This window comes from Protomyctophum parallelum (genome assembly GCF_964188405.1).
Source record: "Protomyctophum parallelum genome assembly, chromosome: 9".
Classification (NCBI taxonomy): Eukaryota; Metazoa; Chordata; class Actinopteri; order Myctophiformes; family Myctophidae; genus Protomyctophum; species Protomyctophum parallelum.
Window position 1 is genome coordinate 42,661,397 of NC_139706.1, and position 27,637 is coordinate 42,689,033.

The 27,637-nt window shown below is 43.4% G+C and overlaps 1 protein-coding gene across 1 annotated transcript in view; it reads left to right on the top strand.

Annotated features, from left to right (window-relative positions):
* clpb (ClpB family mitochondrial disaggregase) overlaps positions 1–27,637 on the top strand; it is a 51,219-nt gene that overhangs the window by 2,498 nt on the left and 21,084 nt on the right. The window contains exons 3-6 of the mRNA XM_083773437.1: positions 3,842–3,928; positions 13,216–13,319; positions 14,785–14,913; positions 26,636–26,733. Of these exons, the coding sequence (XP_083629563.1) occupies positions 3,842–3,928; positions 13,216–13,319; positions 14,785–14,913; positions 26,636–26,733 (418 nt within the window). The remainder of the gene's footprint in view (positions 1–3,841; positions 3,929–13,215; positions 13,320–14,784; positions 14,914–26,635; positions 26,734–27,637) is intronic.

The following is a 27,637-nucleotide window of genomic DNA, read 5'->3' on the forward strand; positions in this document are numbered from 1 at the left end:
CAGAGCGAGCGTAAATTAAGCAATACACTAAGTGGGCAGAGATCCAAAAACCTCTTTTCAAGTGATTTTCCCAAGTGGGCGTGGTTTTGAGGTTAGGTTTAGGGCAGGCATAGTTTCTGCGAGGTTTTAGGCATAGTTTTAATAGTTTCAAATCAAATCAAATCAAATCAAACTTTATTACAACAGCCAAGGCTGACCCAAGTGCTGAACAGAGAAAAAAAAGACAGTAGAGCATAGCAATATAAAACAATGAAAAAAGAGACAATAAAATATAAAACAGAGCATACAATAACAGAGCAGGAAATCAATATACAGTTAAATCAGGTGCAGTTAAAGGCGAGGGAGAACAGATGAATTTTGAGGAGGGATTTAAAAAAATCTAATATGGAGGGGCAGCATGTTCCAGAGCTTGGTGCCCGCAGCCGCAAAAGCACGATCAGGCATATAAGTTTGCGGCCCACTCGGGCAAAACACCAAAGAAAGAGGCTCTTCCAGTCCGGTCCGGATAGAGATAGTTGGGCTTGAGGGGAGAGTCTCTTTTCCTGGTGTTTCGCCCAGGTGGACGGCGTTTTGAGTGAGGTTATGTTTAGGCATTATTTCTGTGAGGTTAAGGTTTGGATAACGTGTTTGTGAGTTTACTAGGGCTAGGTTTAGGCATAGCTTTAGTGAAGTTAAATGTTGGGGTTTAGACACAATCAAGGCAAAACTACTGTGCCAGTCATTGCTCTGACGGCCAGTAGAGGGAGTTGTTGGACTGTCAAAGAGACGGAAACACATTGACTGTAACTGAGAAATTGGATGATGATGATGAGGGAACATTGTAACAGGGACTTAGCTTAATTTGACATTTCCTTAATGCATCTTGATTTCTATCAATTTGATGGTTTACATCTTTCAATTCCTTCGCCCCAAATCGATGATTTTATTTATGTGTGTGTGTGCATCCCTAGTTCACAGGAGCATGAGCAAAGGGCTGAGGAAGCTTGATGATTATGTTTTCTAAATTTTCTTTTCCTATAATGATGAACGGAAAGGACACAAGAGTAACGTTTTACAGTTATACAATATAGAATAATGAACTTCTGGATCTACTACTTGTGATGCTTTTGTGTAACGATCATAAATGTATGAAAAATACACAAAATATTGACTGAACTGAAGCAACGATATCCTACATATACAGTACCTATTCATTAATCCGGTCCACTACCACTTGCATACAAATCCTGTATCTGTAGCCCAAGGTAAACATGTAAGTTGACAATGGTATAGCATTCACCTTAAAACCTCAGTCGACCGGAGTCCCACAGGGGCCTATGGTAGGCTCACTCAATGTGTTGCTACTTGCTATGCGCTGTGAGCTTGTACTGATTCAGTGGTTATCAAACTTCTGAGTGTTGCAAGCATAGGGTGCAGCCACTCCAATGCCCAGCTATGTCTGTCTGTCTGTATGTATGTTTAGGGTACCAACAGGTGGCACTGTTGAGCTTCACACTGTGCACAGGTGCATGATGGCAAGCTGCATTTTTTGCACCACTCACTTCAGACTTTGTATTTAATTTTGTATTGAATATGTATTTATTTGGGCATGGACCTCCATCTGAACACGTTTTGTGCCTGGGACCCCCAGAAGAGAAGATAAAAAAGGAAGAAAAATACATATCTTTTGTTTTTTTCCCCCAAAATAAAAAAAAGGAAAATAAAGCAATTTGACGGTTGGGATGCAACAGTTCATTGAACTAAGGATTTATTTGATTATAAAAAATGATAGATAATCGATGATTGAATAAAATCAATGATTAATAATCTATGCCTATTTTGGGCATGCAAAAAGTTAAAAAAAATCGTCAGAAGAGTTTGAATATTCCATTAATCAAAAACATAATCGATGGAATAATCCTCTAACAAAATAAACTGTAGTTGCAGCCCTAATGTGAATCTTGAAAGTATCACACACACACACACACACACACACACACACACACACACACACACACACACACACACACACACACACACACACACACACACACACACACACACACACACACACACACACACACACACAGCCATAGGTGCATGTGAGTCACTGAGACAGAGGGCCTCACACTGACATCTCTGCGTATCAGAGTGCGTCTGCGTTGGTGTCGTGGTGTTGTGTTACCTGACGGGGTCGGGGTGCAGCAGATGGTCAAGGTGAGGGGGCACTCATCCACAGAGACGGACACAGATGTGTTAAGTGCTCGGCTTCGGTGTGTTATGGTGGCAGAGGAGTGTCGGACCAGACGCTACAGAGCTCTTGTTTTTACTGGGGACCCCCTGGCAGCTGTCACAGAGCCACTTCTCCTCCGGTGACACCTGAAGTGAGTCTGTAAAAAAAATCCCCAGTGTCGGTTTTACTCTGGGAGTGGACAAATGGAACCAATTGGACCCGTAAGGGTCAGAAATCTACGCTCAGATCTTTCTTTTTGCAAGCCATTGTTCCAGCGGCCCCAAAAGCCTCAAGGGCAAAAACTTTCTTTTACCAGGTCGCTCAGACTTTTGAACAAGGACAAGTAAACAATGGTTCTGTGAGACACACGCACGCATACCCGCACGCACGCTCATAAATGAGATGCCTACTTTGCGCTACATTTGATCATGTTAGTTTTAAGTTGAAAAAGAACATATAGATTGGCTATTTTAACAATTTAAGACTTTTTTTAAATGTACTTTTCTTAATGACATTCCCCAGTTAGAGATTGATTATACATTTTTCAATCATCAGTTTTATTTTATTTTATTTTAATAATCGATTTAATCGTTTATTTTAATTAACTGTTGCATCCCTAAATTCTGATCTGGGTTCAGTTTCAGACAGACCCCCCCCCCCGAGGCCTCTGTTGACTGTAAACACTCGCTGTGTCTGTCTGCTTCAACCCAGGACAGACGGACCGGCATGTGTGTAATAGTGTATGCACGGACAGTATATCAGACACTGTATCAAGCCTGGTCTCTATGCCCGTAGGCACTGAATTGAACACACACCTGGTTTACAGACACATATAAAGTGAAGTAGTTGTCATGTGACTACTGGCCAGTGGCCATGTGTTCGCTTTGCAGGAAACGAGCTACACAGTCAAATCGTCTGTGATAATTTAAAGTCAATTATCACGTAGGATTTTCTTTTTACTGTATATGTTTATGCTAGTGTGCCGAAAACAATTCGGTCAGAGACATGTTTTTGGCACACTGCTGCTTTTCGCTGCGTTTTGCAGACCCAAAAGTAGTAGGCTGCGGAAAACGGATAAAATCGACACTGGTCCGAAAAAAACCTTCGGCGGCAGTGTGCAAACGTGATTGACATGAAGTGATGTCGATTTTGAGTGGTGCTAGCCACTCCTATTACGTGACTTTGTGTGTGTGTGTATGTGTGTGTGTATGTATGAGCACGTCTGTGTTTATGAGCACGGAAGATGGCACTGTTGATCAGCGACACACACACGCACGCACACACACACACACACACGCACACACACACACACACACACACACACACACACACACACACACACACACACACACACACACACACACACACGCCAAGGAGGAGGACAGTACAGTACAGCACCACTCACTTCAGAGGGGTCAGATGTTTTTTAATGTCCTCCCCCGCAACACCACATCTTTACACTGAAGATAGCCCATCTACAGCCTGTAGACTGGCTATTTTTGTGGTATATCGGCGTGCTATAATGACATGCCCAGACAGAATAGGGAGGCTAGTGTTCACGCTGTTAAACATGTGATATTAACTCCTAATCACACGCAATGTTTTGTTCCCCCCCCCCCCCCCCATCAGGCTGGTGAAGGAGAGCGTAGACCCCAACCACCGACACCGCCTGGGCTGGACCGCTCTCATGGTGGCTGCTATGAACAAACAGCACAGGTGTGTGTGTGTGTGTGTGTGTGTGTGTGTGTGTGTGTGTGTGTGTGTGTGTGTGTGTGTGTGTGTGTGTGTGTGTGTGTGTGTGTGTGTGTGTGTGTGTGTGTGTGTGTGTGTGTGTGTGTGTGTGTGTGTGTGTGTGTGTGTGTGTGTGTGTGTGTGTGTGTGTGTGTGTGTGTGTGTGTGTGTGTGTGTGTGTGTGTGTGTGTGTGTGTGTGTGTGTGTGTGTGTGCACTCGCGTTCGTTCATTCGTACTGGTATCGCTATACTTGAGGCTGCCAAATGTCCCCACTAGTGGAATTTGATAAATGGACATTGTGAGGACAATTTCCTTGGTCCTCAGAAGAAAAGAAAATGTTTTTTTATTTAGGTTTACAATTCGGAAACGATTCTGGTTGGGGTTATTATTAGGCATTTCGAGGTTAGGTTTAGGGGTTGGAGAGTTGGCATTATGCTGTAGTTGTCTATATATGGCATTTTGTTGATTATAGACACAATAAAATAGAGAGAGAGAGAGAGAATTGTGAGAGAGAGTGTGCGTTAAGCCTAATTCTTCAACAATTGCAATTCAATTATATACTATATATTTAATAAATGACATTTTTACCCCACAGAATCATAGGTTTTATCGTCATGATTCACCAGGACCCTGGATGGCTTGATTATAGACTTAAAATATTCTTTTTTTGGAGTATCCTGCAGCCTTTACTACACAGCGTGTGTTGCACAGAAATTGTCTGAAGCACCAAAGAATGGACAACGAAAATGTGACCTCTTGTACAACTACGCCCCAAAATGTCATCCGGCGACTGGCTGCGAGTGCGAGTTGACGGTGTGCACATTTGCGTTAAATAATAATGGCCAATAAAATAATCTCACCGGACTTGTTGCGTCAAAAATACCATTTCAACTTTTGGTCCCTTCAACTCCCTTGTCTCTTTGTGTGCATTAATGTGCAAGAACGTTGGTCGGCCCGGCCTGTCTGAACCCCGCCCAGCCGCCGGACGGTCGCTACGCTGGCTCTCTGAAGTGCAAAGTGTGTCTTTCAGGCTGACAGACGGTCTTTACCCTCCATCCCATCCCTCCATCCAACAAATCTAATTAGCCTCATGGCCCCCAGAACACACAACACAGAGGGGCCGAGGCTGGAGTCGAGGTGAAGCCAGGGCCAAATCCAATTTGGAGAGACGGGGTTGGCTTTTCTTTATATAGGCTTTTAGGATACTTCACCAGGACCCTGCAAGTGGCTTCAGTGTTGTCCAGGAGCTCCTAGGAGCTGAAATCTGGGGACATGATCTGTGAAAAATCTATACAAACGCCCATTCATTAATCCGAATCTGAAGCACGCACGCACGCACACGTTCACGCACACGCGCACACACACACACACACACACACACACACACACACACACACACACACACAGAATGAATGTGTCGTTGACAATATAGCACCGTGTATATATGAAGATAATGCTCAATGATTTCTAAATAGCTAACCCATCCCCTCTTTTTAATTTATTTTTATTAGCGTGATCTTGGTTTTACATGGTTTTATTGTGACACAAGCCATCCTCCTATAAACATCTCTCTCACCGTCTAGACGTTCACCTTAATATTATCAAGGCCGTGTGGTCATTGACTCAGCCTCAGACTGTGTGTTCATATTGTCTGCTGATGTTTGACGGATATGTGTACCTTGTGTGTAGTTCAAAGTTGAATTATAGCCTGTGTGTGTGTGTGTGTGTGTGCGTGTGCGTGTGTGAATGTGTATGCGTGTGTGACTGCACGTGTGTGTGAGACCGTGCGTGTGTGTGTTTTGTGGTGCATGTGTGCACCCAAATGCATTCTCGGCATGTACGTGTCAATGCTCCAGTGGTGTGTGTATGTGTGTGTGTGTGTGTGTGTGTGTGTGTGTGTGTATTATGAGTGCTATAACTCAGCGAGGCAGTGACACTCTTGTGTTCTCCAAACCCCCAGTGAGCCCTCACTGCTGCAGGGAAGACAGAACACCGGTCCACGCACATCACTCACACACACTCTCTCTCATGCACGTGCACACACACACACACACACACACACACACACAAACAGAGCCGTTTCTCTCAAATTTATACCAAATATCTTGCAGGCCAACTGTCTATTACTCAGTCACACACAACTTTATTTGCTGGCGATAAGTGAAAAGCTATGGAACCATAAGTCATGAAGGAGCTCCAGCCCGTTGGTGCCGTGTCACCAGCGGCTGGCTGGCTGTCTCTGTGCTGAATGATTCTCACCTCGTGCATTTCTGTTTTCCTGATGAATGTGTCAGGAGAAGTAGGGGATTCAAACCGCAGCGCCGTTTTTATATTGCATTATACATTTTCTATTGCATTACACATTTTAGGTGTTTAGCTGACGCTGTTATACATGGTGACTTTCAGTGAGCGGACGGATGGCGGGGGCTCAACGTGATTTTGTTCCACAATCATGTGACAATAGTTGGCTGTAGGCGGGGCGGGAATCGAACCTCTGAGCTCTCAGACATGATGGTTTACCAACAAGGCAGTCTCTGTTGGTGCACACCAACCATTAGGGCTGCATAGAGGCTATAGACTATAGACAGGAGCAGATTGGCAATTTTGTTATTGTTTGAGACTTTTGCCTATAAGGATGGCCAAAATGGGGATAGATTATTAGTCGATTATGTTATTGAGTTATTGATTATTGTGACGATTCGATTTATTAATTCTTGCCCCTTAACGGAAGCGCTGAAAATGCTAAAGAAAGAGAATGCCCTGCTCCTCCACTTACATTTACAGTTACGCAAATGAGTCCTACCATAAATCAAATTAGCGTGCGTGCGTGCATGCGTGCGTGCGTGCGTGCGTGCGTGCGTGTGAGAGAGAGAGAGAATTAGGGGTGTGTGTTTGCTTAACTTTGATGTAGAGCTAGGTCTGGGGAGGCGCAGGGCTCGGCCCACTGTTGACACTCTCTTACACAACAATACCCATCTCCATCTTCCCTCTCCGTCCCTCCCTCCACACATTCACGTGCACAATGAACACTCAGCCGAGTGTGACGCCTGTTGACCGTTCCGACTGGCCAGCCGAGCGACTCCCTGGGGTGGTGTGGAGGGCGGGGTGAGTCTCGTTGGGAAGAAGAGAGAGGACGTGAATAATGTTTTTCCTGTGGAGAGCGAGAGTGCGGCTGTACCCCGATGAATACTTTGTCGTATGATCATTTAGCAGACCTACAAGCTCACACATTGCTTCTGCGATATGTGATGCGATCTTGTAGGTCTGCTATTTGCGGCGCACGGCATCACCGTGCGACGGGGCATACATTAAGCATGTGGAGTGGGATTATGAGCTTGATACGGGGATGATCCTGGATAAATGGATGGAGAATAGCTCTGGGTATGGGCAGTATTCTGGATACAATCCTGTCACACTGTGTCACACATGGCTGTCTGGGAGGTAAATTGGTGAGATCAAGAACGTTTGACCAAATAATGTAGGCGCTTTCAGAAACCGTTAAAGGACCACAATGGAGAGAGATGCAGTACGCTCTCAAGCGTTGTTTGCGATTTATCCTTTTTGACAGTATGCAATTATGTTTATGCATCAAACTCAGTCAAATGTAGATCTGACGAGCACTTTCACTTAGGCACTGCAAGTGTTAAAATAAGTGTTAAATACTGTAGCTCTACATTCCAAGTGTTCGTTCAGTAACCGACTCCTCGTCTCTCCAGGTATTTAGTAAACAGCACATGTGTTTTCAGGCCAGGATACCAATTTCATCCTATAAAGAGAGAGACTTCTCTTACAGGATACATAATTAACAAGACATTTGAAGTAATGCAATTGGAACTGGAACTCGAGCTGAAAAGAAGGTCTTCATGGGCTCCTTTCTCCTGATTTCATTTTGATCCCTCGTTGAAGAGATTTGGCATAGAGGGACAACATCAGGAGGGGGCCTAGCATAGTTGGAACCCTGAGGGACGCCGTTCAACGATTTATATAAGGGTTTGTTTGAGTGGTTAAAGGTGGTGCTCACTGACCCCAGGTGTGGGACAGGTGAGCGGGGTCAAGTGAGGGCTAGTGTCTGGGACAGGTGGTCAGATAGACCGGGCCGGTCAGCTCAGCTCAGGTGTCCCTCTGACCAGGGGAACGGAAGTGGCTGCTCCCCCCCCCCCCCCCCCCCCCCCGCCGTTGCCCCGGGGCAGGATGGGAAATCGACACCAGCCAAATGTTGTTGGTAAACTTTAAACTGCAGGTGTACATTTAACAAGCTTGATTAAATCATTTAGGCTTCAGACGTTCTTCAGGGACACCCTGGCTGGTACTACTGTATATATGTAGCCCAGAGCCTGTAGAAAGCGCTGCTGTAGTTCTGTGGAGTGCTGTTTAGAGTTTTAAAGACGGTCTAAAAGTAAAAATGCTAAAATGCACACATTTACCCTCTAAATAAACTGTAGTTGGAACATTGTAAGTTCATGAGGGAAGACCACGCCAGATAACGATCTCCTCCCTCACTTATCTATCACTTATCTCCAATCTACCTGATGACTCCTCCCAAGCTCACCCGATTCTAATCATTTCTGATAACAGCTCCTCCTCTTTATCTCCTCTTGGGCTGATCAAGGGTCGTATTTATACCTCGCCATGCTCAGCTGCCATTTGTGTTCGATATCTTCCCTCTTCCAGGGGGTCCCCAACAAAATTAGTTAATATAGCGTCACAGTAATGTTAACTCCATCCATATGAGGACCCCCTCTAAAACGAGATTATACATCTCAAGGGGCTATCCTCTAAAGGAAATAAATTCCAATATATATATTTTATACATTCGGACGGTATTCAATAGCAGATATACAAGTTCACAGCAAGTCACATTGTGTCGTGCTGCAAGCTTGTACTATCTTTTAACTTGTGTGAAAGTGTCTTGAAACCATAGACTGTAAAAAATATGGACAAAGCGTTCCCCGGGTCTAACATGAACGTAAAATGAAGCCTGTAATAATATGCTAATTCCTGATGTAAGTCGCCATCTTTGGTACCAGCTGGCCATTGGCTGGCTCCGTTTTGTATACCAGCTGGTCATTGGCTGCCCAGACAACGAGGCGGGACTTCCCCCCTTCTTCTCCGTTGGTTTTTATTTTGACTCGAGTGGGAGGGGAATCCCGATCATAGACTGTAATGGTAGCCACGCCCCTCAGAACATACGCGATGGGTTTTTTTCTTTATGGTCATTTTTTTAATTAATGGGACCATAATTTTCCAAAAAGAATATTATGACATTAGAAATGAGACTTTAAACTAGTGACTGGAAGAAGAAAGTATTCATGACCATGTTTATTAAGGTAATACAGTCTAGGTGAAGTTGGGCCAAAATACATGGGCCTCTATGGAGCTATGGGGCTTTTTGGGTCCGGTCCAGCGCCACAACAGGCCATTATATGAACTACCGATTTCAAATGAGGCTTCACGAAATATCTGGCTGACTGCCCCCCTGCTTGAAACACAAATCTTCTCTTCTGGGGTTCCTTTGCACAAAACCCTTTCAGATGGGGGTCAATGTGGAGGTCCTTGGTTAACGTTTTGCAACGTTTTTCAACTTGCCCATTCACTTCAACTTGGCCTTATAGAGACCTTCACTGACACAGTGCTGGCAACACTTGTCAGTGGGAGTTGCTGCACACATGATGATGAAATGCCAACAACTCTGTTTGCTTTCAGTGAAGTGATTTCATTTTAACACCAGATAATGGTTTTGAAGTGAATCAGATAATGATGTTGTAATGTTTGCGAGGATGTAAACTTTTGGGGCCGAATCCTCTCTGAAGAATCTGTCTAACTTCGTTACACGCTGCGTTTAGCCGCAAATTAGTTTGGCTGGTCTCTCTCTCTCTCTCTCTCTCTCTCTCTCTCTCTCTCTCTCTCTCTCTCTCTCTCTCTCTCTCTCTCTCTCGTCCTAAACAAAGTTATCCACTTGATCAACAGTTGATTAGTAAAACTATAAACTGTTTATCGCAGCTCATCAGTCTGTGTAATTAAATCCTCTTCCTTTCATCTTTTTATCTGCCTCCTTCCCTCCTTTCAGGCGCTCATCCTTCTCTCCGCAGCCTTCCTCTCTTTGTCTCTCACTTTGTTTACCTTTCCGGCGTCGTTTAACCCCATCCCGGCCGGCTCGCCGGCCCTCCCACACACACCCCTCGGTGTGTGCGCGTGCGTGTATTAATTGTGTTATGCGTGAGACCGTGCGTGTTTATCTGTGTGCATGCGTCTATATGTGTGTGCATGCGTGTTTATGTGTGTGCATCCGTGTTTATGTGTGCACGCACTGTTTTGCAAGTGTGTGCGTGTGTGTGCCTTTAGAGCAGTGTTTCCCAAAGGTTTTAGCTCCAAACCCAAAAGAGGAATTTGATCTTTCTCCAGGACCCAAACTATTGGAAATAGCCGATCTACAAGCTCACAACACTTCCATCGGCTATTTTCACTACTTAATAAAAGTATTTCCCCCCTCTAATTCATGATTATTATTTATTTATTTGTAACTTTACACTCTGGATTTACAAATAAATGAACACTGAGGATTTAACTGTGTACGAGGTCTAAGAGAGAAGGTGTGTGGGTGTGTATGTGTGGGTGTGTGTGCGTGTGTGTGTGAGAGAATTTTTGTAAAATTCTAAAAAACTAACATATGTAGGAAATAGGAATTAGGAAACAAAAACATAAAGGTGTATTTACTCGCGGCTCACAAATGGGTCCCGACCCACTGTTTAGGAACCTTTAGTGAAAGCGGGAACCATGTTTGTAAAAGTGCTTGCAGAGGATGAGAACAGAGCTCTTTGTGGGTCACTGATCCCCCCCCCCCCCACACACACACACACACACACACACACACCCTCTCTGCAAGGTCCAGACACAAAGGACCTTCTCTCTTAGACCTCGTACACAGTCAAATCCTCAGTGTTCATTTATCCATTTGTAACTCCAGAGAGTGTAAAATACACATAAATAAATATACATAAATATGAATTAATTAATAAAGGAATGGGTACAACAGTTAAACAATTCCATTGTATCAATTAATTGAATGGCAAAGTGATTGGGGGGGTGCCTCAAAGCCGCTGGGGTTGTTAGTCATGATGAACAATAAACACAACAATAAGCAACGATATGCATTCTGAAACATAATGAATCCTAGTTTAGAGTGTCTATTTGTTAATACTGCACAGTGTATATATTGTTTGTTTGTATCTGTATACAAGGTTGTTCCTTATTGCGCTTTCTAGGAATCCAATAGATCCAATCCAATGCGAGCCAATGTTTGAAAGTATAAAATTATTTAAAACACAATACAATTTTTTTCCCCTTTTTTTTGACGCAAAATTACGTCCTGGCACAGGGGGTAATAGTGCTTAAAACGTAACCTGTCGTTCCTTGGCTTGGATTGGGTTAAATAAAATCATTTATTTATAACATATTTTAGTTCTGCCCTGTGGAGGGTTTTGATTTAGAAATTAAATGTAATTCTTATTCATATTCCAATGTTTAATGCCAAAAACACAATGATTACATTGCTGTTCACAATTATTTGTATGGCAATCAAATGTCAAGTACATTTTCATAGTCGTGACGGGCCTAGTGAGAAGTGATAAATGATAAACTGTCTTGATTCTTGAACAACGGTCGCCACAGCAATGTTTATTTTGACAGCACAATTTGATTTAGTTTTAGTCATAGACTTTTGAAATTAATTTAGTCATTCAGTCATCTGAAATGTTTTCGTTTTGGTCTAGTTTACAAGTATTCAGCTAAATCTACAGTTGATTTTTGTCGACAACAATGTACTGTGGCGAGCCTTGATGGAGTCGTAAAGGCTTATTTTACAATTGGTTGCATGCTGAAAATTGCCGATCTACAAGCTCATGTTGTAATGTAGATATGATATTTTCAGAGCGCAACCAAACATACAATAACTTATCTTTTAGTTCTACTGGATCTCTTCTCCACAACTCCCTCCCTAACATTTTAGTCACATTTGTATTTGTTGACGAAATTGTGAATCTATTTAGACTTAATTTGACTCATCACAGCTTGGTTTTTATTTCATTTCTATTTAGTTTTCGTCAGTGAAAATAGGTAGTCGACGAACACAGTTTGTCATAGTTTTACTTGACAAACTTAACTGCACCGCATCAGTACATGGTGAAGCATAGAGGGTTGGGAAGAGTACGAGACATTTCCCTATAATGACTCATGTACTGCTTTAGACACTGGAAGCCCATTTCCTCCTCTCATCTAGCAGTCTGCTGAAAGTGACTGGTTAATGGAGATGGACGCTCATTGTCTGATGCAGCCCTGTGTTTCATGACTGCCCCACTAAAAGTAAATGTACTCATTGTGCAGAATATCCCATTCCACAAGTTCAAAGTGTGTGTGTGTGTGTGTGAGATACAAAAATCTATTTTCAAATGGCCGAATAATCAAAATATACGTAGTTATTTACACCACTGCCAGCCGCTCACGTTGTGTCTTTCTGTCTGTCTGTATAGACAGATGTTGACTTATGTGTGTGTGACTCAATGTCAATGCCAATGCTAATGTTAAGGCCAGCTAATGTTAAGTGTGTGTTCTGTAGACGGAGGGATGGTACCTGGAATGTGGTCAGAGTCACAGTGAGTGGTGTTGCCGAGGTACTTGGTGTTTGTTCTAATTGTGCGCTCCACTGAAGGGCTACAGACACACACACACACACACACACACACACACACCACCACCCCAACTCCGGAAGCTGGCCAGACCCCTGCCCCAACACAGTGTATACACACATATGTACATGCTATAAGACACGCACGCGCGTAGTGCTCGCACGACAGAGCAGGAGGAAGTGGGGTGAGAGAAGGAGGGAGGTGGGCGCGTGGTGGTGGTGTGTGCGTGTCCATGGAAACGTGACTGACTCGCCACGCTATAGTCGATGCCGGTCAAGGACCTGAACTTTCTTTATTTCCACAGTTATTATGAATGAACTACATTCACGATTTCTATGATCTATTATTATATGAAGTTCAAGTTGTCTCTTGACAATATTCCCCCATATGGAGAGGAAGATGATGGACATGCCCGACGGCATTGTTAGGCAACAGTTGAAATCGCTGCTTGTGTGACGTCAGGCCGGACAGAAAGAAAAGACTATTTCACCCACTTAATGACACGTATAATATAACCCTGGCAATGCCAGGCAAGCTGATATCTGTGTGTGTTTGTGTGTGTGTGTGTGTGTGTGTGTGTGCACGTGCAGTGCGGTGAAGGTTCTACTAGAAGCTGGTGCAGACCCCAATGCAGGAGACCACTTCAACAACGTATATGACACCTCCCGCGAAAACGGCATCCACTCTCTGGAAGGTATGTGTCTGTGTTTCCATGTGCATGCTTACCCACGTGTGTGTGTGTGCGCGCGCGTGTGTGTATGCGTGCGCATGTATGCATGCGTGCAACGCGTGCCAGTCGGTAGATGAATCCTCACTGTAGAAGCTGACATTTTCAGACATTACAATTTGCATAAATATTTGCATAGTACGTTTCATTTATTCCGTATTATTTGTTTCTGTTTATTTATTTATTTATGAAGTGTGCAGCGCTTTTTTCTCATTTGTTTTCCTGTGCAGCTACACGCACGCACACACTGATGAACACGCACGGGGTGCACAAAGAAACATGTGCATGCACACACACACACACATGTGAACCCCACCCTGTGTAGGTTTTGTACAGACATATTTATATGGGGTATGTATATTGCAGACATTTATATGGCTGTCAGGTTTGGGCCCGAGTGGGCCCGCCGCGGTGCGGGGAAGCGTTTCCCAGACGCACACTGATGGATGGGCTGGGAGGGCCTGTGTGACGCTTTATTGGGTTAGCTGTGATTATCCCGCCCAGACGGCCACACACACACACACACACACACACACACACACACACACACTGCATAGCGTGTCAGGGTAGGGATGGATGTAGGAAGGGCAGGAAGGAGTGATGGAGGGAGGACAGCGGAAAGAAACAGAAGAAGGGAGACAGGGTTGGGAGAGAAGAGAGGGTGGAAACAGGAACATGTAGGCGACGGGATGGATGGATTGAAAAAATGTATATACATGAACAATTGAGAATTATTCATATGTTTTGTTACTGTCGGGCAGAAACCTCATCTGTCATCTCCATATTTCTAAAGTGTTGTGTTTTTTTTTCTTGGAAATTAATGCCCTACGTGCGTCACACAAAAGTATCAATATTAGCAGATCTGCAACCTCAAAACACCCCCCAAAGCGATTCATTTTGAGCTTGTATCTGCTAAAAAATATTTTTTAATCCTGAAATGTTTCGGACAAATGAGGTTTCCACCCGCACAGACGATTTGTACATTTATTTTGTACCAAAATCTGGAGAGCTTTCATTCCATTGTGATCCTGCGAGTGACTGTGTGTAAACTGAGTGGCATGTGTTTTGGCCAGGATGCAGGAGGCATAGCAGAGACATACAGAAAGTATAATCAATAATAAATGCATGTGTTAAATTTCAACATGCTAGATGGGAACATATTTTGGCACTCTTGTCCACAGTGAGTTAGTTACAAAGTGTAAGATCAGGGAATAAATGACACGAAAGCTAGTCAATAAACAAGGTAAAAATGTATCGTACGTAGAGTACGTACAAGTGCAAAGAAAAAAAAAGAATCTGTCTAAACAACACAATCAGCGTTTGTGGACAAGCAAAAATACAAAATAATAATAATGAACAAAATAACAAAACATACGTGAACATTCTGGACAAGTAACCAAAGTAATGTGTCCTCTCTCTGTCTGTCCACCAGTGCTGGCGTCCAGAGAGGATGAATTCAGCAGCAGGTTAAGCAGCAGGGCTGGTTTCCGTGGTTGCACGCCCCTCCACTACGCCACGCTGGCTGATGACCAGCGCACCGTACGCATGCTGCTGGACGCCGGTACGTAACCACACACTCTTAAGCCATTCATAGACCTGAGGCTGATTCTACAATGGCCTCTGCAAAGAAAATAAAAAACTGTATGTTTCTATGTCGGTCGTTCTCCAACCTTTTCATGTCAAGGTCCCCTAAAAGGATATGTAATTCTCCGTCGACCCCCATATTCAAATATTTTGTTCCAGGGACCCCCCCAAAAGCAAAGATTTAAGTTAAAAGCTTGTAGATCTGCTATTTGTGAATAGCCAAGGCATAAAATATGGCCACATTCTTGAATGACACAAATGCTTTCTTGTTTTTTATGGGTTAAGTGGATTTCAGAAGGTCATAAGTAACCACACTAAGGGCTTTAACGGGCATGCAGTGCAAGTGAGGTGGTAATGTAACGTGTCCACATCGCAACACGGTCCATAGGTCGTAGGTTTAAAAAAAAGAACATCAACAAAAAAAAAGTTTCTGGGAGTGTTGCTGAAATCCGGCCTCATAAAATAAACAAAGATGACAAAATTACACTGGAAACAGCATGTTTTCTAATATACAGAATGCAAAAACAACAGTAAACATGATGAGTTGTGTAATATCGGTGTGTGCCAGGTGTAGGATAGTTTTGCATATATAGCACAATAAGCTCTTGTATGGGTACAGATATATTGTTTTCCTGCACCAAAATCCTCATACATCTAAATAATCACATAAAACACAAGTGTGTGTGTTTGTGAAAGCACATTCAGACAATCCTAGACCTTGGTATAGCGTTGCAAAAATAGCTGATCTTTACAAGCTTGTGGATGAGCTAGTTTAAAAAAAAAAGGAAAATCTATTACATTGATATAGTTTGTTGCACACTATTACCTTCTACAGCTCGCAAATATCTTCATTCAGTATGTGGACACCAGATACATTTGTCATTTCCTTATTGGACAGACTAGACTATATAATTGCATCACATCCTGTAACATCCTTAGATGCCAAGATGCAAAGAAGAGCTTTCCAGGCATGGATTTCCACAAAAGCTTTTTTCCACGATACAAAGAAAAATACTTGGTAACGTTTTACAGCTTTAATCCGGGACTCATTGTAATGAATTAAACACTATTTGAACCAATCTGTATGTTAGTTAATGGTTGTTAAATGTTAATACAATATAGCTACTGTAGTATCACCTGCAGGGTTTGGAGGTGGTCTCCGAGTCCCTACACTGACATTTCGACCACAGGGTGAGGTAGGACACTTAAGGCCCATTCATAGTCCAGTTTTCGGTGAAGCAGTGACCACCGAAACCGTGGTTAGTAAAACCATTGCATCTTATGAGAGGCAGGGTTCTTGTGCTGCCGGTATGCGCTCGCATGCTGTTGCTTATCAGTGTGACGTCGTCTGTTAAGGCGTCTATACGCCAGTGGTTATCAAAACCACTTGAATGTGCATTTTCAGAGCATGTTTGATTAAATTCATTGTGTTCTGGCTTGGATCAATGGAACTAACTTAGTATAGTTTTTAGTTCATATTTATTGGTATCACAAAGAAAACCTATATCTATCTATAAATGCATCACGTCTCTGTCTGTACGTACATGTGTACGGCTGTAATGCACGTAACTCGATAACCGTTCGCTCCACTGACTTCAAATTCGACACCTCCACAGGGAGTGCAGTGCCCGGTGTCAAGTCGGTCGAACCCATGGTTATCCAGAACCGCCACAAAAGGCCTCTGGACAGGGCCCCTGCCCATGCTCCATATATGGAGCTGACCTGTTCTGACATCACAACACTCCATATTTTGGCATAAAAGGGACACAGACAGATGGGTGGAACGGGTACTCTGACACGGGTACAACGGGTATTGCATAGCCGGGTGGGGCATGGATCTCCTACTTTCAGCGTTACCGACTGAGTGTTCTACAGCCGGGCCACCGGTCTAGTGTATACTGTATATACAGTGTAAGTGACATGCAGCAAAGATCCGTCTGGCTCGGGAATCGAACCCAGGACTAGCATCATAGCCCATGTGGTACACACTTTAACTACTCGGCTATCAGGGCGACTGTGGCTCAGAAGGTATAGCAGGTCGTCCAATGATCCACATTCGGCGGTTCAAATCCCGGCTCCTCCTGTCTACATGTCGAAGTGTCCTTGGGCAAGACACTGAACCCCAAATTGCTCCCGATGTGCTGGTTAGTACCTTGCATGGCTTCCGCCGCAATCGGTGTATGAATGGGTGAATGTAATGCACAATCTATGTAAAGCGCCGCTATATAAATGCACCATTTACCATTTATCAGCGCCCCCAGAAGAAAAAATTACATGACAACATTTATTTTTTTCATAATTCTTTTTTTTACATTTGTGATAGAAATCTTTGTGTTTTCGCAATTATTTGGGGGACACTTGCAATATCCTCACGGCCCACCTTAACACAATGGTTGGATTTCATTGGCTGGTCTCTCCACTGTGCTTCAGGCGGGACGTCTCTGCCCCCCCCCCCCCTCCTCAACCTCTATCACAAAGCTCATTAGAAATTGATCGTTCACATGCATTTCCGTTCAACCACAATTTACTCGCACCTGTCATTGACCCAAGCACACCAGCACATGTCATGCATGCATGCATGCATGCACAGTTGCACACATACAATCACATGCACACACGCACGCAGCCACGCACACTACACACACACACACACACACACGCACGAAAGCCTGCTCACACTTCCTGTGGCCATACCCCAAGGGCATGTTGTGCACAGGCCAGCCGGGGTCAGAGTTCAACTAGACCCGGGTTGTTTAAGCAGATGGACAGACGCTCTGCCCGCAGGGCGCGTGTGATTCATAGGCTTGTTTTAATAGTTTATTACTGCGCTGGCACCGTTAGATCATCGTTTACAATGATTTCAAACATTCATACGCATATTGATCTATTTGTATTTTAATCACGTCTCTTTTTTTAACAGATTTGTTTTGGTTTTTGCTTTCTAAAACATGATGTAACCACATGAACACTAGCATCCCTACATACTCTGGGGTGACAAATAGCAGTTGTACAAGCATTGTGAGTTTGCAGACCTTCTATTTTCGGGAAATAGATTTGGTGTAGAGGGAAGCAGACCTACGTAGTACAGACCTAGTACAGAGCCCTGGGGCCCCCGGTCAACTTAAGTTTAGGGTTTGTGAGGGGCAATTGTACTACTACTTTGTGTGTGTATGTGTGTGTGTGTTTGTATGTATGTATGTATGTATGTATATATATATATATTGATTGATTGATTGAAATATTTATTAACAGTTTGTAGAATTTACAGTACATTTTAAGCACAAACTCAATACAAAGACTGTCAACTGTGAGTGGACGACCCAATTAAGCATTACACTTGTTTACAACAGGGTCCACATTGTTCAATTCATCAAAACATTTAAAGACATACAGACATTTAGAGACATACAAATAGACATTTCTATGTAGCTAAAGTACAGAACAGGAATTCATCATATGGGAAGCAAAAAAGGGAAAAGATACAATATACAGTGAGGGAAAATGGGGGGGGGGGGGCGATTCAGATTTTACAGATAGTCTAGTCTCTGGAGGGGGGTCTCCTGCACCCCCCGGAAATATACTTCTAATCAATGTTTTCTTATTGGAAAAAATGTGCTGAAAATGATGAGCTATGATAAAAAGTTGTCAAAATGTCCCATCTACCTCAAAACCCCCTTTTTGGTATATGGCTCTGGCGAAATTGTGTAAAGGCAAATATTAATTCACTAAAATGACATAAATAGACATGGTAGTCTGAAATTGGTCATGAAGTATCTTGACACATAGGGATAAGTAGCAGAACAGGATTTGGCGGGTTGCTACCATTATATTCTTAAATATGACCCACATCATCCTCAAAAACACAAAATAATATGGTGTCCGCTTGACTAATAACAACAAAGATGGTTATTTTCCAACACATTATGGTGAGTATCACTGCCTCACTTGTATATAGAAAACTTCCCATATCCCTAAGCTTCAATTTGAGCCCAAGATAACCTTTCTATCTTGTAAATTAGTCTTTCTGTAGCCAAAATTCTGAACTATACCTCAAATCGGTGAAAATTGTATATTTAGTCAGTATCAGCTATACATTTGGAATAAATGAATGAATGACTGAGTTTGAACTGACTCCACATCATGGAATATTTCTTACTTGAATAAGCTATGTTAAAAAGTTTGCAAAGTGTCCCATCTACCATTTTTATGCAAATGAGTGCCTCCATTATCAAAATAATCGATTTTCACTATATCTCAGCCAATATTGCACTTAAATGAACAAATAAGGTGTCTAGACCTATGTTTTGAGGGTCAAGGATCTCAGTGAAACTACTACTTGTGACCACATGTGCCCGTGGCATGCTGGTGTACAAATCAGTGCCGATTAAATATCTATCTCGTCGGCTTCTTGTCCATGCTCTCCAGACAGTGTCAAGGAGATCAACCAGTGAGGTTGGTAGGACTGCACCGCAGGACACACTGGATTAAAAAACTCAACCACCCCTGTCCTTCATCATAGGGTTTTGGTTTTTCCAAAAAAGCTTCATCAGCTCGCTTGTATAAGGCAACACGGTGGTTCTCTTCAGAGCAGAGTAGCATGGAGGAAGACGAGCCAGGTCAACTTTAGATTTAGAAATGAGTTTGTCATCTGCCCCCACCACTCTTTCACTGAAGACTCACAATTCAAATAGCTCTATAGCTCTAGCCAAGCCATGTGGCTCATAGGGCAGGAGCCTAACAAGTACACTCCCTGGCATGACTAGTATGTACCAAAGGGACCCTTTGGTATATACTATACCTCAAATCGGTGAACATTGTATATTCAGTCAGTATCAGCTATACATTTTGAATTAATAACTGAGTTTGAACTGACTCCACATTATGGAATATTTCTTACTTGAATAAGCTACGGTATGTTATAGTTGGCAACTTTGCCAACTTTGCAAGTTGGCAAAGTGTCCAATCTACCATTTTTATGCAAATGAGTGTCACCATTATTAAGACAATCGATTTTCACTATATCTATATTGCACTTAAATGAACAAATAAGGTGTCTAGACCTATGTTTTGAGGGTCTCAGTTAACCTATTCTTAAAGTGACCACATGTGCCCGTGGCATGCTAGTGTACAAATCAGTTACATTACAATAAAGTCACATTTATACGTAAGAGATACCAATATTGCATATAACATCTAGACAGGTGCTGTGTTTTTAAGCAAGCTTTATAATTTAGAATATACTGTAGAATAACATCACAAACTAAAAACATCCTTATAGTATGAACAATAGTATACGGCAATATACACACTAGACTATAGAATGGCCTGCAATATGCAGTACAAAATTCAAACATTCACACAATCCTGTAACAGTATTCCATCCTATTCCTGTACACATTCAAAGGCAAAAATGTAAGCAACAGTGTACAAACAGTGACCACCCTAGCCTGCACCATAAAGGACAAAATGCACAGTCACATGAATGAGTCATCGTGTTCATAGAACTCATCAGTCTTCTTTGTCTGCTTGTCCATGGTCTCCAATGACAAGGATTTTCAACCATCTCTGCCCTTAATATGGTTTTGGTTTTTCCACAATAGCTTCATCAGCTACATCAGCTATCGGGCAACACGATGGTTCTCTTCAGAGCAGAGTAGCATGGAGGAAGACGAGCCAGGTCAACTTTAACCCACCATTATCCACAGCAACTTGGCACGGGTGACGTCCACTGGGGCGGCGGTGGCTCAGGGGTAGAGTGGCTGGATGGTAACCAAAAGTTGCCAGTTCAAACCCGGGCTCCCCCAGAGTTAGTGTCGAAGTGTCCTCCTTGAGCAAGACCCTGAACCCCTAACGGCTCCTGGTGTGCAGTTTGGTGCCTTGCATGGTTTCCGCTGCCATCAGTGTATGAATGTGTGTGTGAATGGGTGAATGTAATGCACAATCTATGTAAAGCGCCTTGGATAAAAGCGCTTTATAAATCCACCATTTACCATACTGAAGACTCGCAACTCTGTCCATACAGCAGACAGATTAATTGCTCCAACTATACTAATTAAGGATCTGTTCTATATAGTGTAGCACAAGGCACATTTCAAGGACCCCCATAACCCTTACAGTTCCATTTGTACATTCAGAGTTGCACACCCGTAAGGGGCCCTGGATATCAACAGCTCAGTGGCCTTGTGGTCAGAGCATTTGCCTTGAGCCTGGGAGGTCGGGGTTCGATCCCCGGCTGGGTCATACCAAAGACTCTGAAAAATGGAACCCAGTACCTCCCTGCTTGTCCCTGCTTGGTACTCAGCATCAAGGGTTGGATTGGGTTAAGTCCCTGCTACATACTAGTGCCATGTCCAGGGGGTGTACTTGTACATCAAGCTGCCTCCCACTACAGAAACGGGAGATAGGCTCCTGCCCTATGGGCCTCATGGCTCCGCAAGGCTTACAGGTCCATTTGGTTCCATTTTTTACACTCTAGAGTTACACACCCGTAAGAGGCCCTGGATATCATCAACAGCTCAGCGTCCACCCTGAGACTGGATGGTCAGGGGTTCGATCCCCAGCTGGGTAATACTGTACCAAAGGGTCCCTGCGACATACTAGTAATGCCAGGGAGTGTACTTGTTAGGCTCCTGACCGATGAGCCACATGGCTTGGCTAGAGCTATTTGAATTGTGAGTCTTCAGTGAAAGAGTGGTGGGGGCAGATGACAAACTCATTTCTAAATCTAAAGTTGACCTGGCTCGTCTTGCTCCATGCTACTCTGCTCTGAAGAGAACCACCGTGTTGCCTTATACAAGCGAGCTGATGAAGCTTTTTTGGAAAAACCAAAACCCTATGATGAAGGACAGGGGTGGTTGAGTTTTTTAATCCAGTGTGTCCTGCGGTGCAGTCCTACCAACCTCACTGGTTGATCTCCTTGACACTGTCTGGAGAGCATGGACAAGAAGCCGACGAGATAGATATTTAATCGGCACTGATTTGTACACCAGCATGCCACGGGCACATGTGGTCACTTTAAGAATAGTTTCACTGAGATCCTTGACCCTCAAAACATAGGTCTAGACACCTTATTTGTTCATTTAAGTGCAATATTGGCTGAGATATAGTGAAAATCGATTATTTTGATAATGGAGGCACTCATTTGCATAAAAATGGTAGATGGGACACTTTGCAAACTTTTTAACATAGCTTATTCAAGTAAGAAATATTCCATGATGTGGAGTCAGTTCAAACTCAGTCATTCATTCATTTATTCCAAATGTATAGCTGATACTGACTAAATATACAATTTTCACCGATTTGAGGTATAGTTCAGAATTTTGGCTACAGAAAGACTAATTTACAAGATAGAAAGGTTATCTTGGGCTCAAATTGAAGCTTAGGGATATGGGAAGTTTTCTATATACAAGTGAGGCAGTGATACTCACCATAATGTGTTGGAAAATAACCATCTTTGTTGTTATTAGCCAAGCGGACACCATATTCTTTTGTCTTTTTGAGGATGATGTGGGTCATATTTAAGAATATAATGGTAGCAACCCCCCAAATCCTGTTCTGCTACTTACCCCTATGTGTCAAGATACTTCATGACCAATTTCAGACTACCATGTCTATTTATGTAATTTTAGTGAATTCATATTTGCCTTTACACAATTTCGCCAGAGCCATATACCAAAAAGGGGGTTTTGAGGTAGGTGGGACATTTTGACAACTTTTTATCATAGCTCATCATTTTCAGCACATTTCTTCCAATAAGAAAACACTGATTAGAAGTATATTTCCGGGGGGTGCAGGAGACCCCCCTCCAGAGACTGTACTAAGAGGCCAGTTTCGAATTGCAGCCATCCGTAGGTGCCCTTTGAGAGCGGTTTTGAAGGAGTCAAGGGATTCACATGTCTTAATGACTGTTGGTAGGGCGTTCCACATTTTGGTGGCATAGGAGCGAAAATAATTTAGTCCCTTGTTTGTGCCGATATATATATATGTATATATATATATATATATATATATATATATATATATATATATATATATATATATTCACTTTTTAAGCCCAGAACTAGCCCATGTAAACACACAGACACACACTAGTAATAATGCCTTGTTTGTGTTTATGATGGATTGCACATCTTTGCAGAGTAGCTGCGTCTGTCTCTGATCTCGCAGCTCTCTGCATGCGTAAACAAATCACCCTCACCTAACCGAATCAAGTGTTCTGCACACGCATCTTTTGAATTAAAGAGGTACGACATTTCACAAAGCAGAGGCATTTGGTTTTAAGCCAATCATATTAAAAGACGGAGGTCCTCGTTGCCGGGGCGACGGGTAGGCGCCACGATCATGACCAATCACGACAAAATCGTGAACATTTCAGAGTCGCCCTCCGAATGCATGACGGTGTGTGTGTGTGTGTGTGTGTGTGTGTGTGTGTGTGTGTGTGTGTGTGTGTGTGTGTGTGTGTGTGTGTGTGTGTGTGTGTGTGTGTGTGTCGGTCAAAGTTCTGGTTGCATTCATAAATAATGCAACCAGCACACATATTTTATATAAGATCTCTTTGTTGTTATTTTGTTAAATGTCTCTCCTCTCCATTTATTTTGTTCCTCTCATCATCTCCTCTCCATCTCTGCCCAATCTCTCCATCACACCCCTCTATCATAGAAACGTAATAATACATAATGCACAGTACACACACACTGCTTAAGAACTCTGTGTGTGTGTGTGTGTGTGTGTGTGTGTGTGTGTGTGTGTGTGTGTGTGTGTGTGTGTGTGTGTGTGTGTGTGTGTGTGTGTGTTTTTACACTCATACTGTGTAAGAGTGTGTCAGTATGTATGGTCCATTATTTTGTCTATCCACGCTCGTTCTTTTGGCCTTGGCCAGCACTGGACACACATCTCCATCCATCACAGTCTCCATGGTCACCCTCAGGCTTCCGCCTGCCCACAGTCCCTCACCCTGCCTGGGGAGGCTCTCTACCCGCTCCCCAGGCCCTGTGGAGGCCCCTTGGAGGCCACGGGGTTGAGTAATGGACAGAGCCGTGGGTGGCAGCGGGTTGCCAGAGAGAGAGACACACACACACACCACACACACACACACACACACACACACACACACACACACACACACACACAATAAAGTTGAGTGTTAATTTAACACAGACTGAAAAGAATGACCCATAAGATGAAAAATTAACACAAGTGTATTTTATCTATACTGTATATATGTACTGTACTGTACATTCATAATTGTATGCAGTTCCATTAAGAAAGGCATGCTGCACACACACACACACACACACACACACACACACACACACACACACACACACACACACACACAGCAGGGGTCTTCTCCCACCAGCTGCACTGAAAGACAGAGAGGAAGGAGGACGGTGGGTCTCCTAATAGGCATAACTAAAGGACTGTGTGTGTGTGTGTGTGTGTGTGTGTGTGTGTGTGTGTGTGTGTGTGTGTGTGCGCGTGTGCGTGTGCGCGTGCATGCGTGAGTAAGAGAGATGGAGGGAGACTGTTGATCCCTTTATAAAGTCCAGTGGCCCAGAGGGTTGGACTGATATTAAAGCTCTAAATGACGCTATTTATTATGTCCAAGGTGTGCGCACGTCGCTCACAAGTGTGTGTGTGTGTTGGATTATTGCTTTTTCTCCTTCACATTTTGGGAGCATTTGTGTTGTCACTCGGATCAATAGCTTTGTGAGCAGGACGCAACATTTAGGAGTTCATCGATAATCACAACGATTATTAGTCTCCACGGTCAACGCTTGCAAAGAAATGTAGCTATATTGATCTGTCTCTCTCTGTCTCTCTCACACACGTACGCACGCATGCGTGCGCACTAGCTCTCTCAAAAATGTTCTAGTTTGAAGTACAAATGGCATAAATATGTTTTGATATTTATATTAGTCAGTGTCTGCCCTTATAACAGGCCAGTTTTTACAAACTATATAAATAGAATACATAGAATAGTGTATACACTTTTTATATCCTGAATCTTTCAATAACCAGTGAGTGATCTGCATCTGCAACCTCCACCTGTACTTAAGTAATTATTTGTTGAAGTATCTGTACTATAGGGTACCGGTATATGTATTTTATTTTTATTTGTTAATTTTTATACTACATTCCTGAGAAGGGAGAAAAGTACATCAATCTGGCATCCCACTAGTTGAGTTAAAATAATGCTATGAAACAATCAAACAAACCATCATGAGCTGGTCCTGTGTGGAGGCACGCAAGTCTCTGTGTTTCTGGGTTGAAGGTTCCTGCCCTCTTCCCTCTTCAGGGCAGAAGGCACTGCTAACCACCCTCACTGACAACCCTAAACCTCTGTCCTGTCCCGTCCCCACCCCCCACACACACGCGTTGGCATTGTGCTGTTTTTCACCCCTCACAGAGAGTCCGTTGAATGATAAAGCCTTCATAGAAACCACTTCCTGCATCGACGTTCTGAGCGTCCTGCTGTGCTGCAGTGTGCATCAGTGTGTTACAATGTCCCCCGCCCTGCCGTGCGCTTGTGTGTGTGTGTGTGTGTGTGTGTGTGTGTGTGTGTGTGTGTGTGTGTGTGTGTGTGTGTGTGTGTCAGAGTGTGTAACACACGGCACACGTTGCAGATAGATATATAAGCCCCCTGCTTGGCTGCAGTTAGCCTGACTGACCCCTGAACTGCGACCTCTCACACCTAGCCAGACGTCCCATCCGTCCTACTGGGGCTGTGTTTGTTGTGTATATCAGTCGTCCTCAACGTTGGGCCACCATTTGGTTCCCTGCAGTTAAATTAACACTATGATGATTTCACAGCATTAGACTGGGGGTCTATGACTGGGGGTATGAAATGTGGGTCCCCCATGGCGCAATGGTTGAGGATCATTTAGAAAAGAAGGAAACACGCACAACTCCAACTGTCTCAATCTCTTGGAACATTTTAACGGGTGCACGGTAAGGAAACACTTTAAAAGAAGGAGAATACCAGCACTCAAGGAGTAGTCCTTTAAGGCACTTTATTGTTTCATCTTAAATGGGAAAGGTATACATGCTGCAAGCAGCAACACAATGAACGCGTTTCGGCCAAGGGCCCGCGGTGTGTGTGCGTGTGTGCGTGTGCATGTGCATGTGCCAACCACCTGCAGACAGCCACACCATGGGTGTACACCAAAGAGGGAGAGCTTAACACACTGTTGAAAGAGTGGGTGGACAAGGTATGTACATGTATCACACACACACATGTTGTAAATACAACGCTGACGAAGGCCCTTGGCCGAAACGCGCTCGTTGTGTTGCTGCTTGCAGCATACCTTTCCCATTTAAGATGAAACAATAAAGTACCTTAACCCATTTTGGGCGGGAACCCAGAGTTAGCATTATGCTATGCTTTAGCTATTGAAAAATAGCAGATCTACAAGCTTGTAGGTCTGCTATTTTTTTTAAATTCAAGAACGACTGACATAGAAACATAGCTTTTTCAGAAAACTGTCAGGATGTAGAATACATTTGTAGAATCTGATCTCAGGTCAGAATGGGTTAAAGGACTACTCCGTGAGTGCTGGTATTCTCCTTCTTCTATAGATTGAGGATCACTCATAATATCTAATATGGACAATATCGTGTGTGTGTGTGTGTGTGTGTGTGTGTGTGTGTGTGTGTGTGTGCGTGTGTGCGTGTACACGTGTGTGCATGTACGTGCGCAGGTGCCAACCCCCTGCAGACCAACAGCCAGGGCGCCACACCACGGGCATACGCCAAGCAGGGAGAGCTGAGCACACTGCTGAAAGAGTGGGAGGATAAGGTATGTAGTATGTACATGTATCACACACACCACGGGCATACGCCAAGCAGGGAGAGCTGAGCACACTGCTGAAAGAGTGGGAGGATAAGGTATGTACATGTATCTCACACACACCACGGGCATACGCCAAGCAGGGAGAGCTGAGCACACTGCTGAAAGAGTGGGAGGATAAGGTATGTACATGTATCTCACACACCACGGGCATACGCCAAGCAGGGAGAGCTGAGCACACTGCTGAAAGAGTGGGAGGATAAGGTATGTACATGTACTGTATCACACACACACTGTACACATGGCATGGCACATTTATGTGTCCAGCACATTTCAGCGAGGTAATTCCAACTACATAAAACTATAAGCATTAATACACCAAGATACAGAGCAAAATAAATATATCATAAATACATATATAAATTCATAATAATAGACATGTGATAAAATAACAATAAAGCTGAAATTATAGTGCAAAAGTATTGCGATAAAAGGCAGCAATGAGCAGGTTTTTAGCTTGAATTTAATATAACGTAAAAGAAGAATAGTTGTAGGCAATGGTGTAAACTAATTACATTTACTCAAGTACTGTAATCAAGTACATATTGAATTCCGGACTTTTACTTAACACAGTATTCCTTCATTATTGATACTTTTTACTGGAGTAAGAAATGCGAGTACTTTTCCCAGCCCCTGGTTGCTGCAGGCAGCTGCAACCCACTGGTCTGTCTGTATGAGTGGTCCCATGCAGACATCTGCACCCCACTGGTCTGTCTGTATGATGCAGCAGACATCTGTATGCTGATCCTATTCACACTATAATGTAACACATTAAAACACATCAGCACTCTGCAGGTCACACTGTGGGACGTCTCTCTCTCTCTCGGTTGGTGGAAGGATTGATTGACAGGTG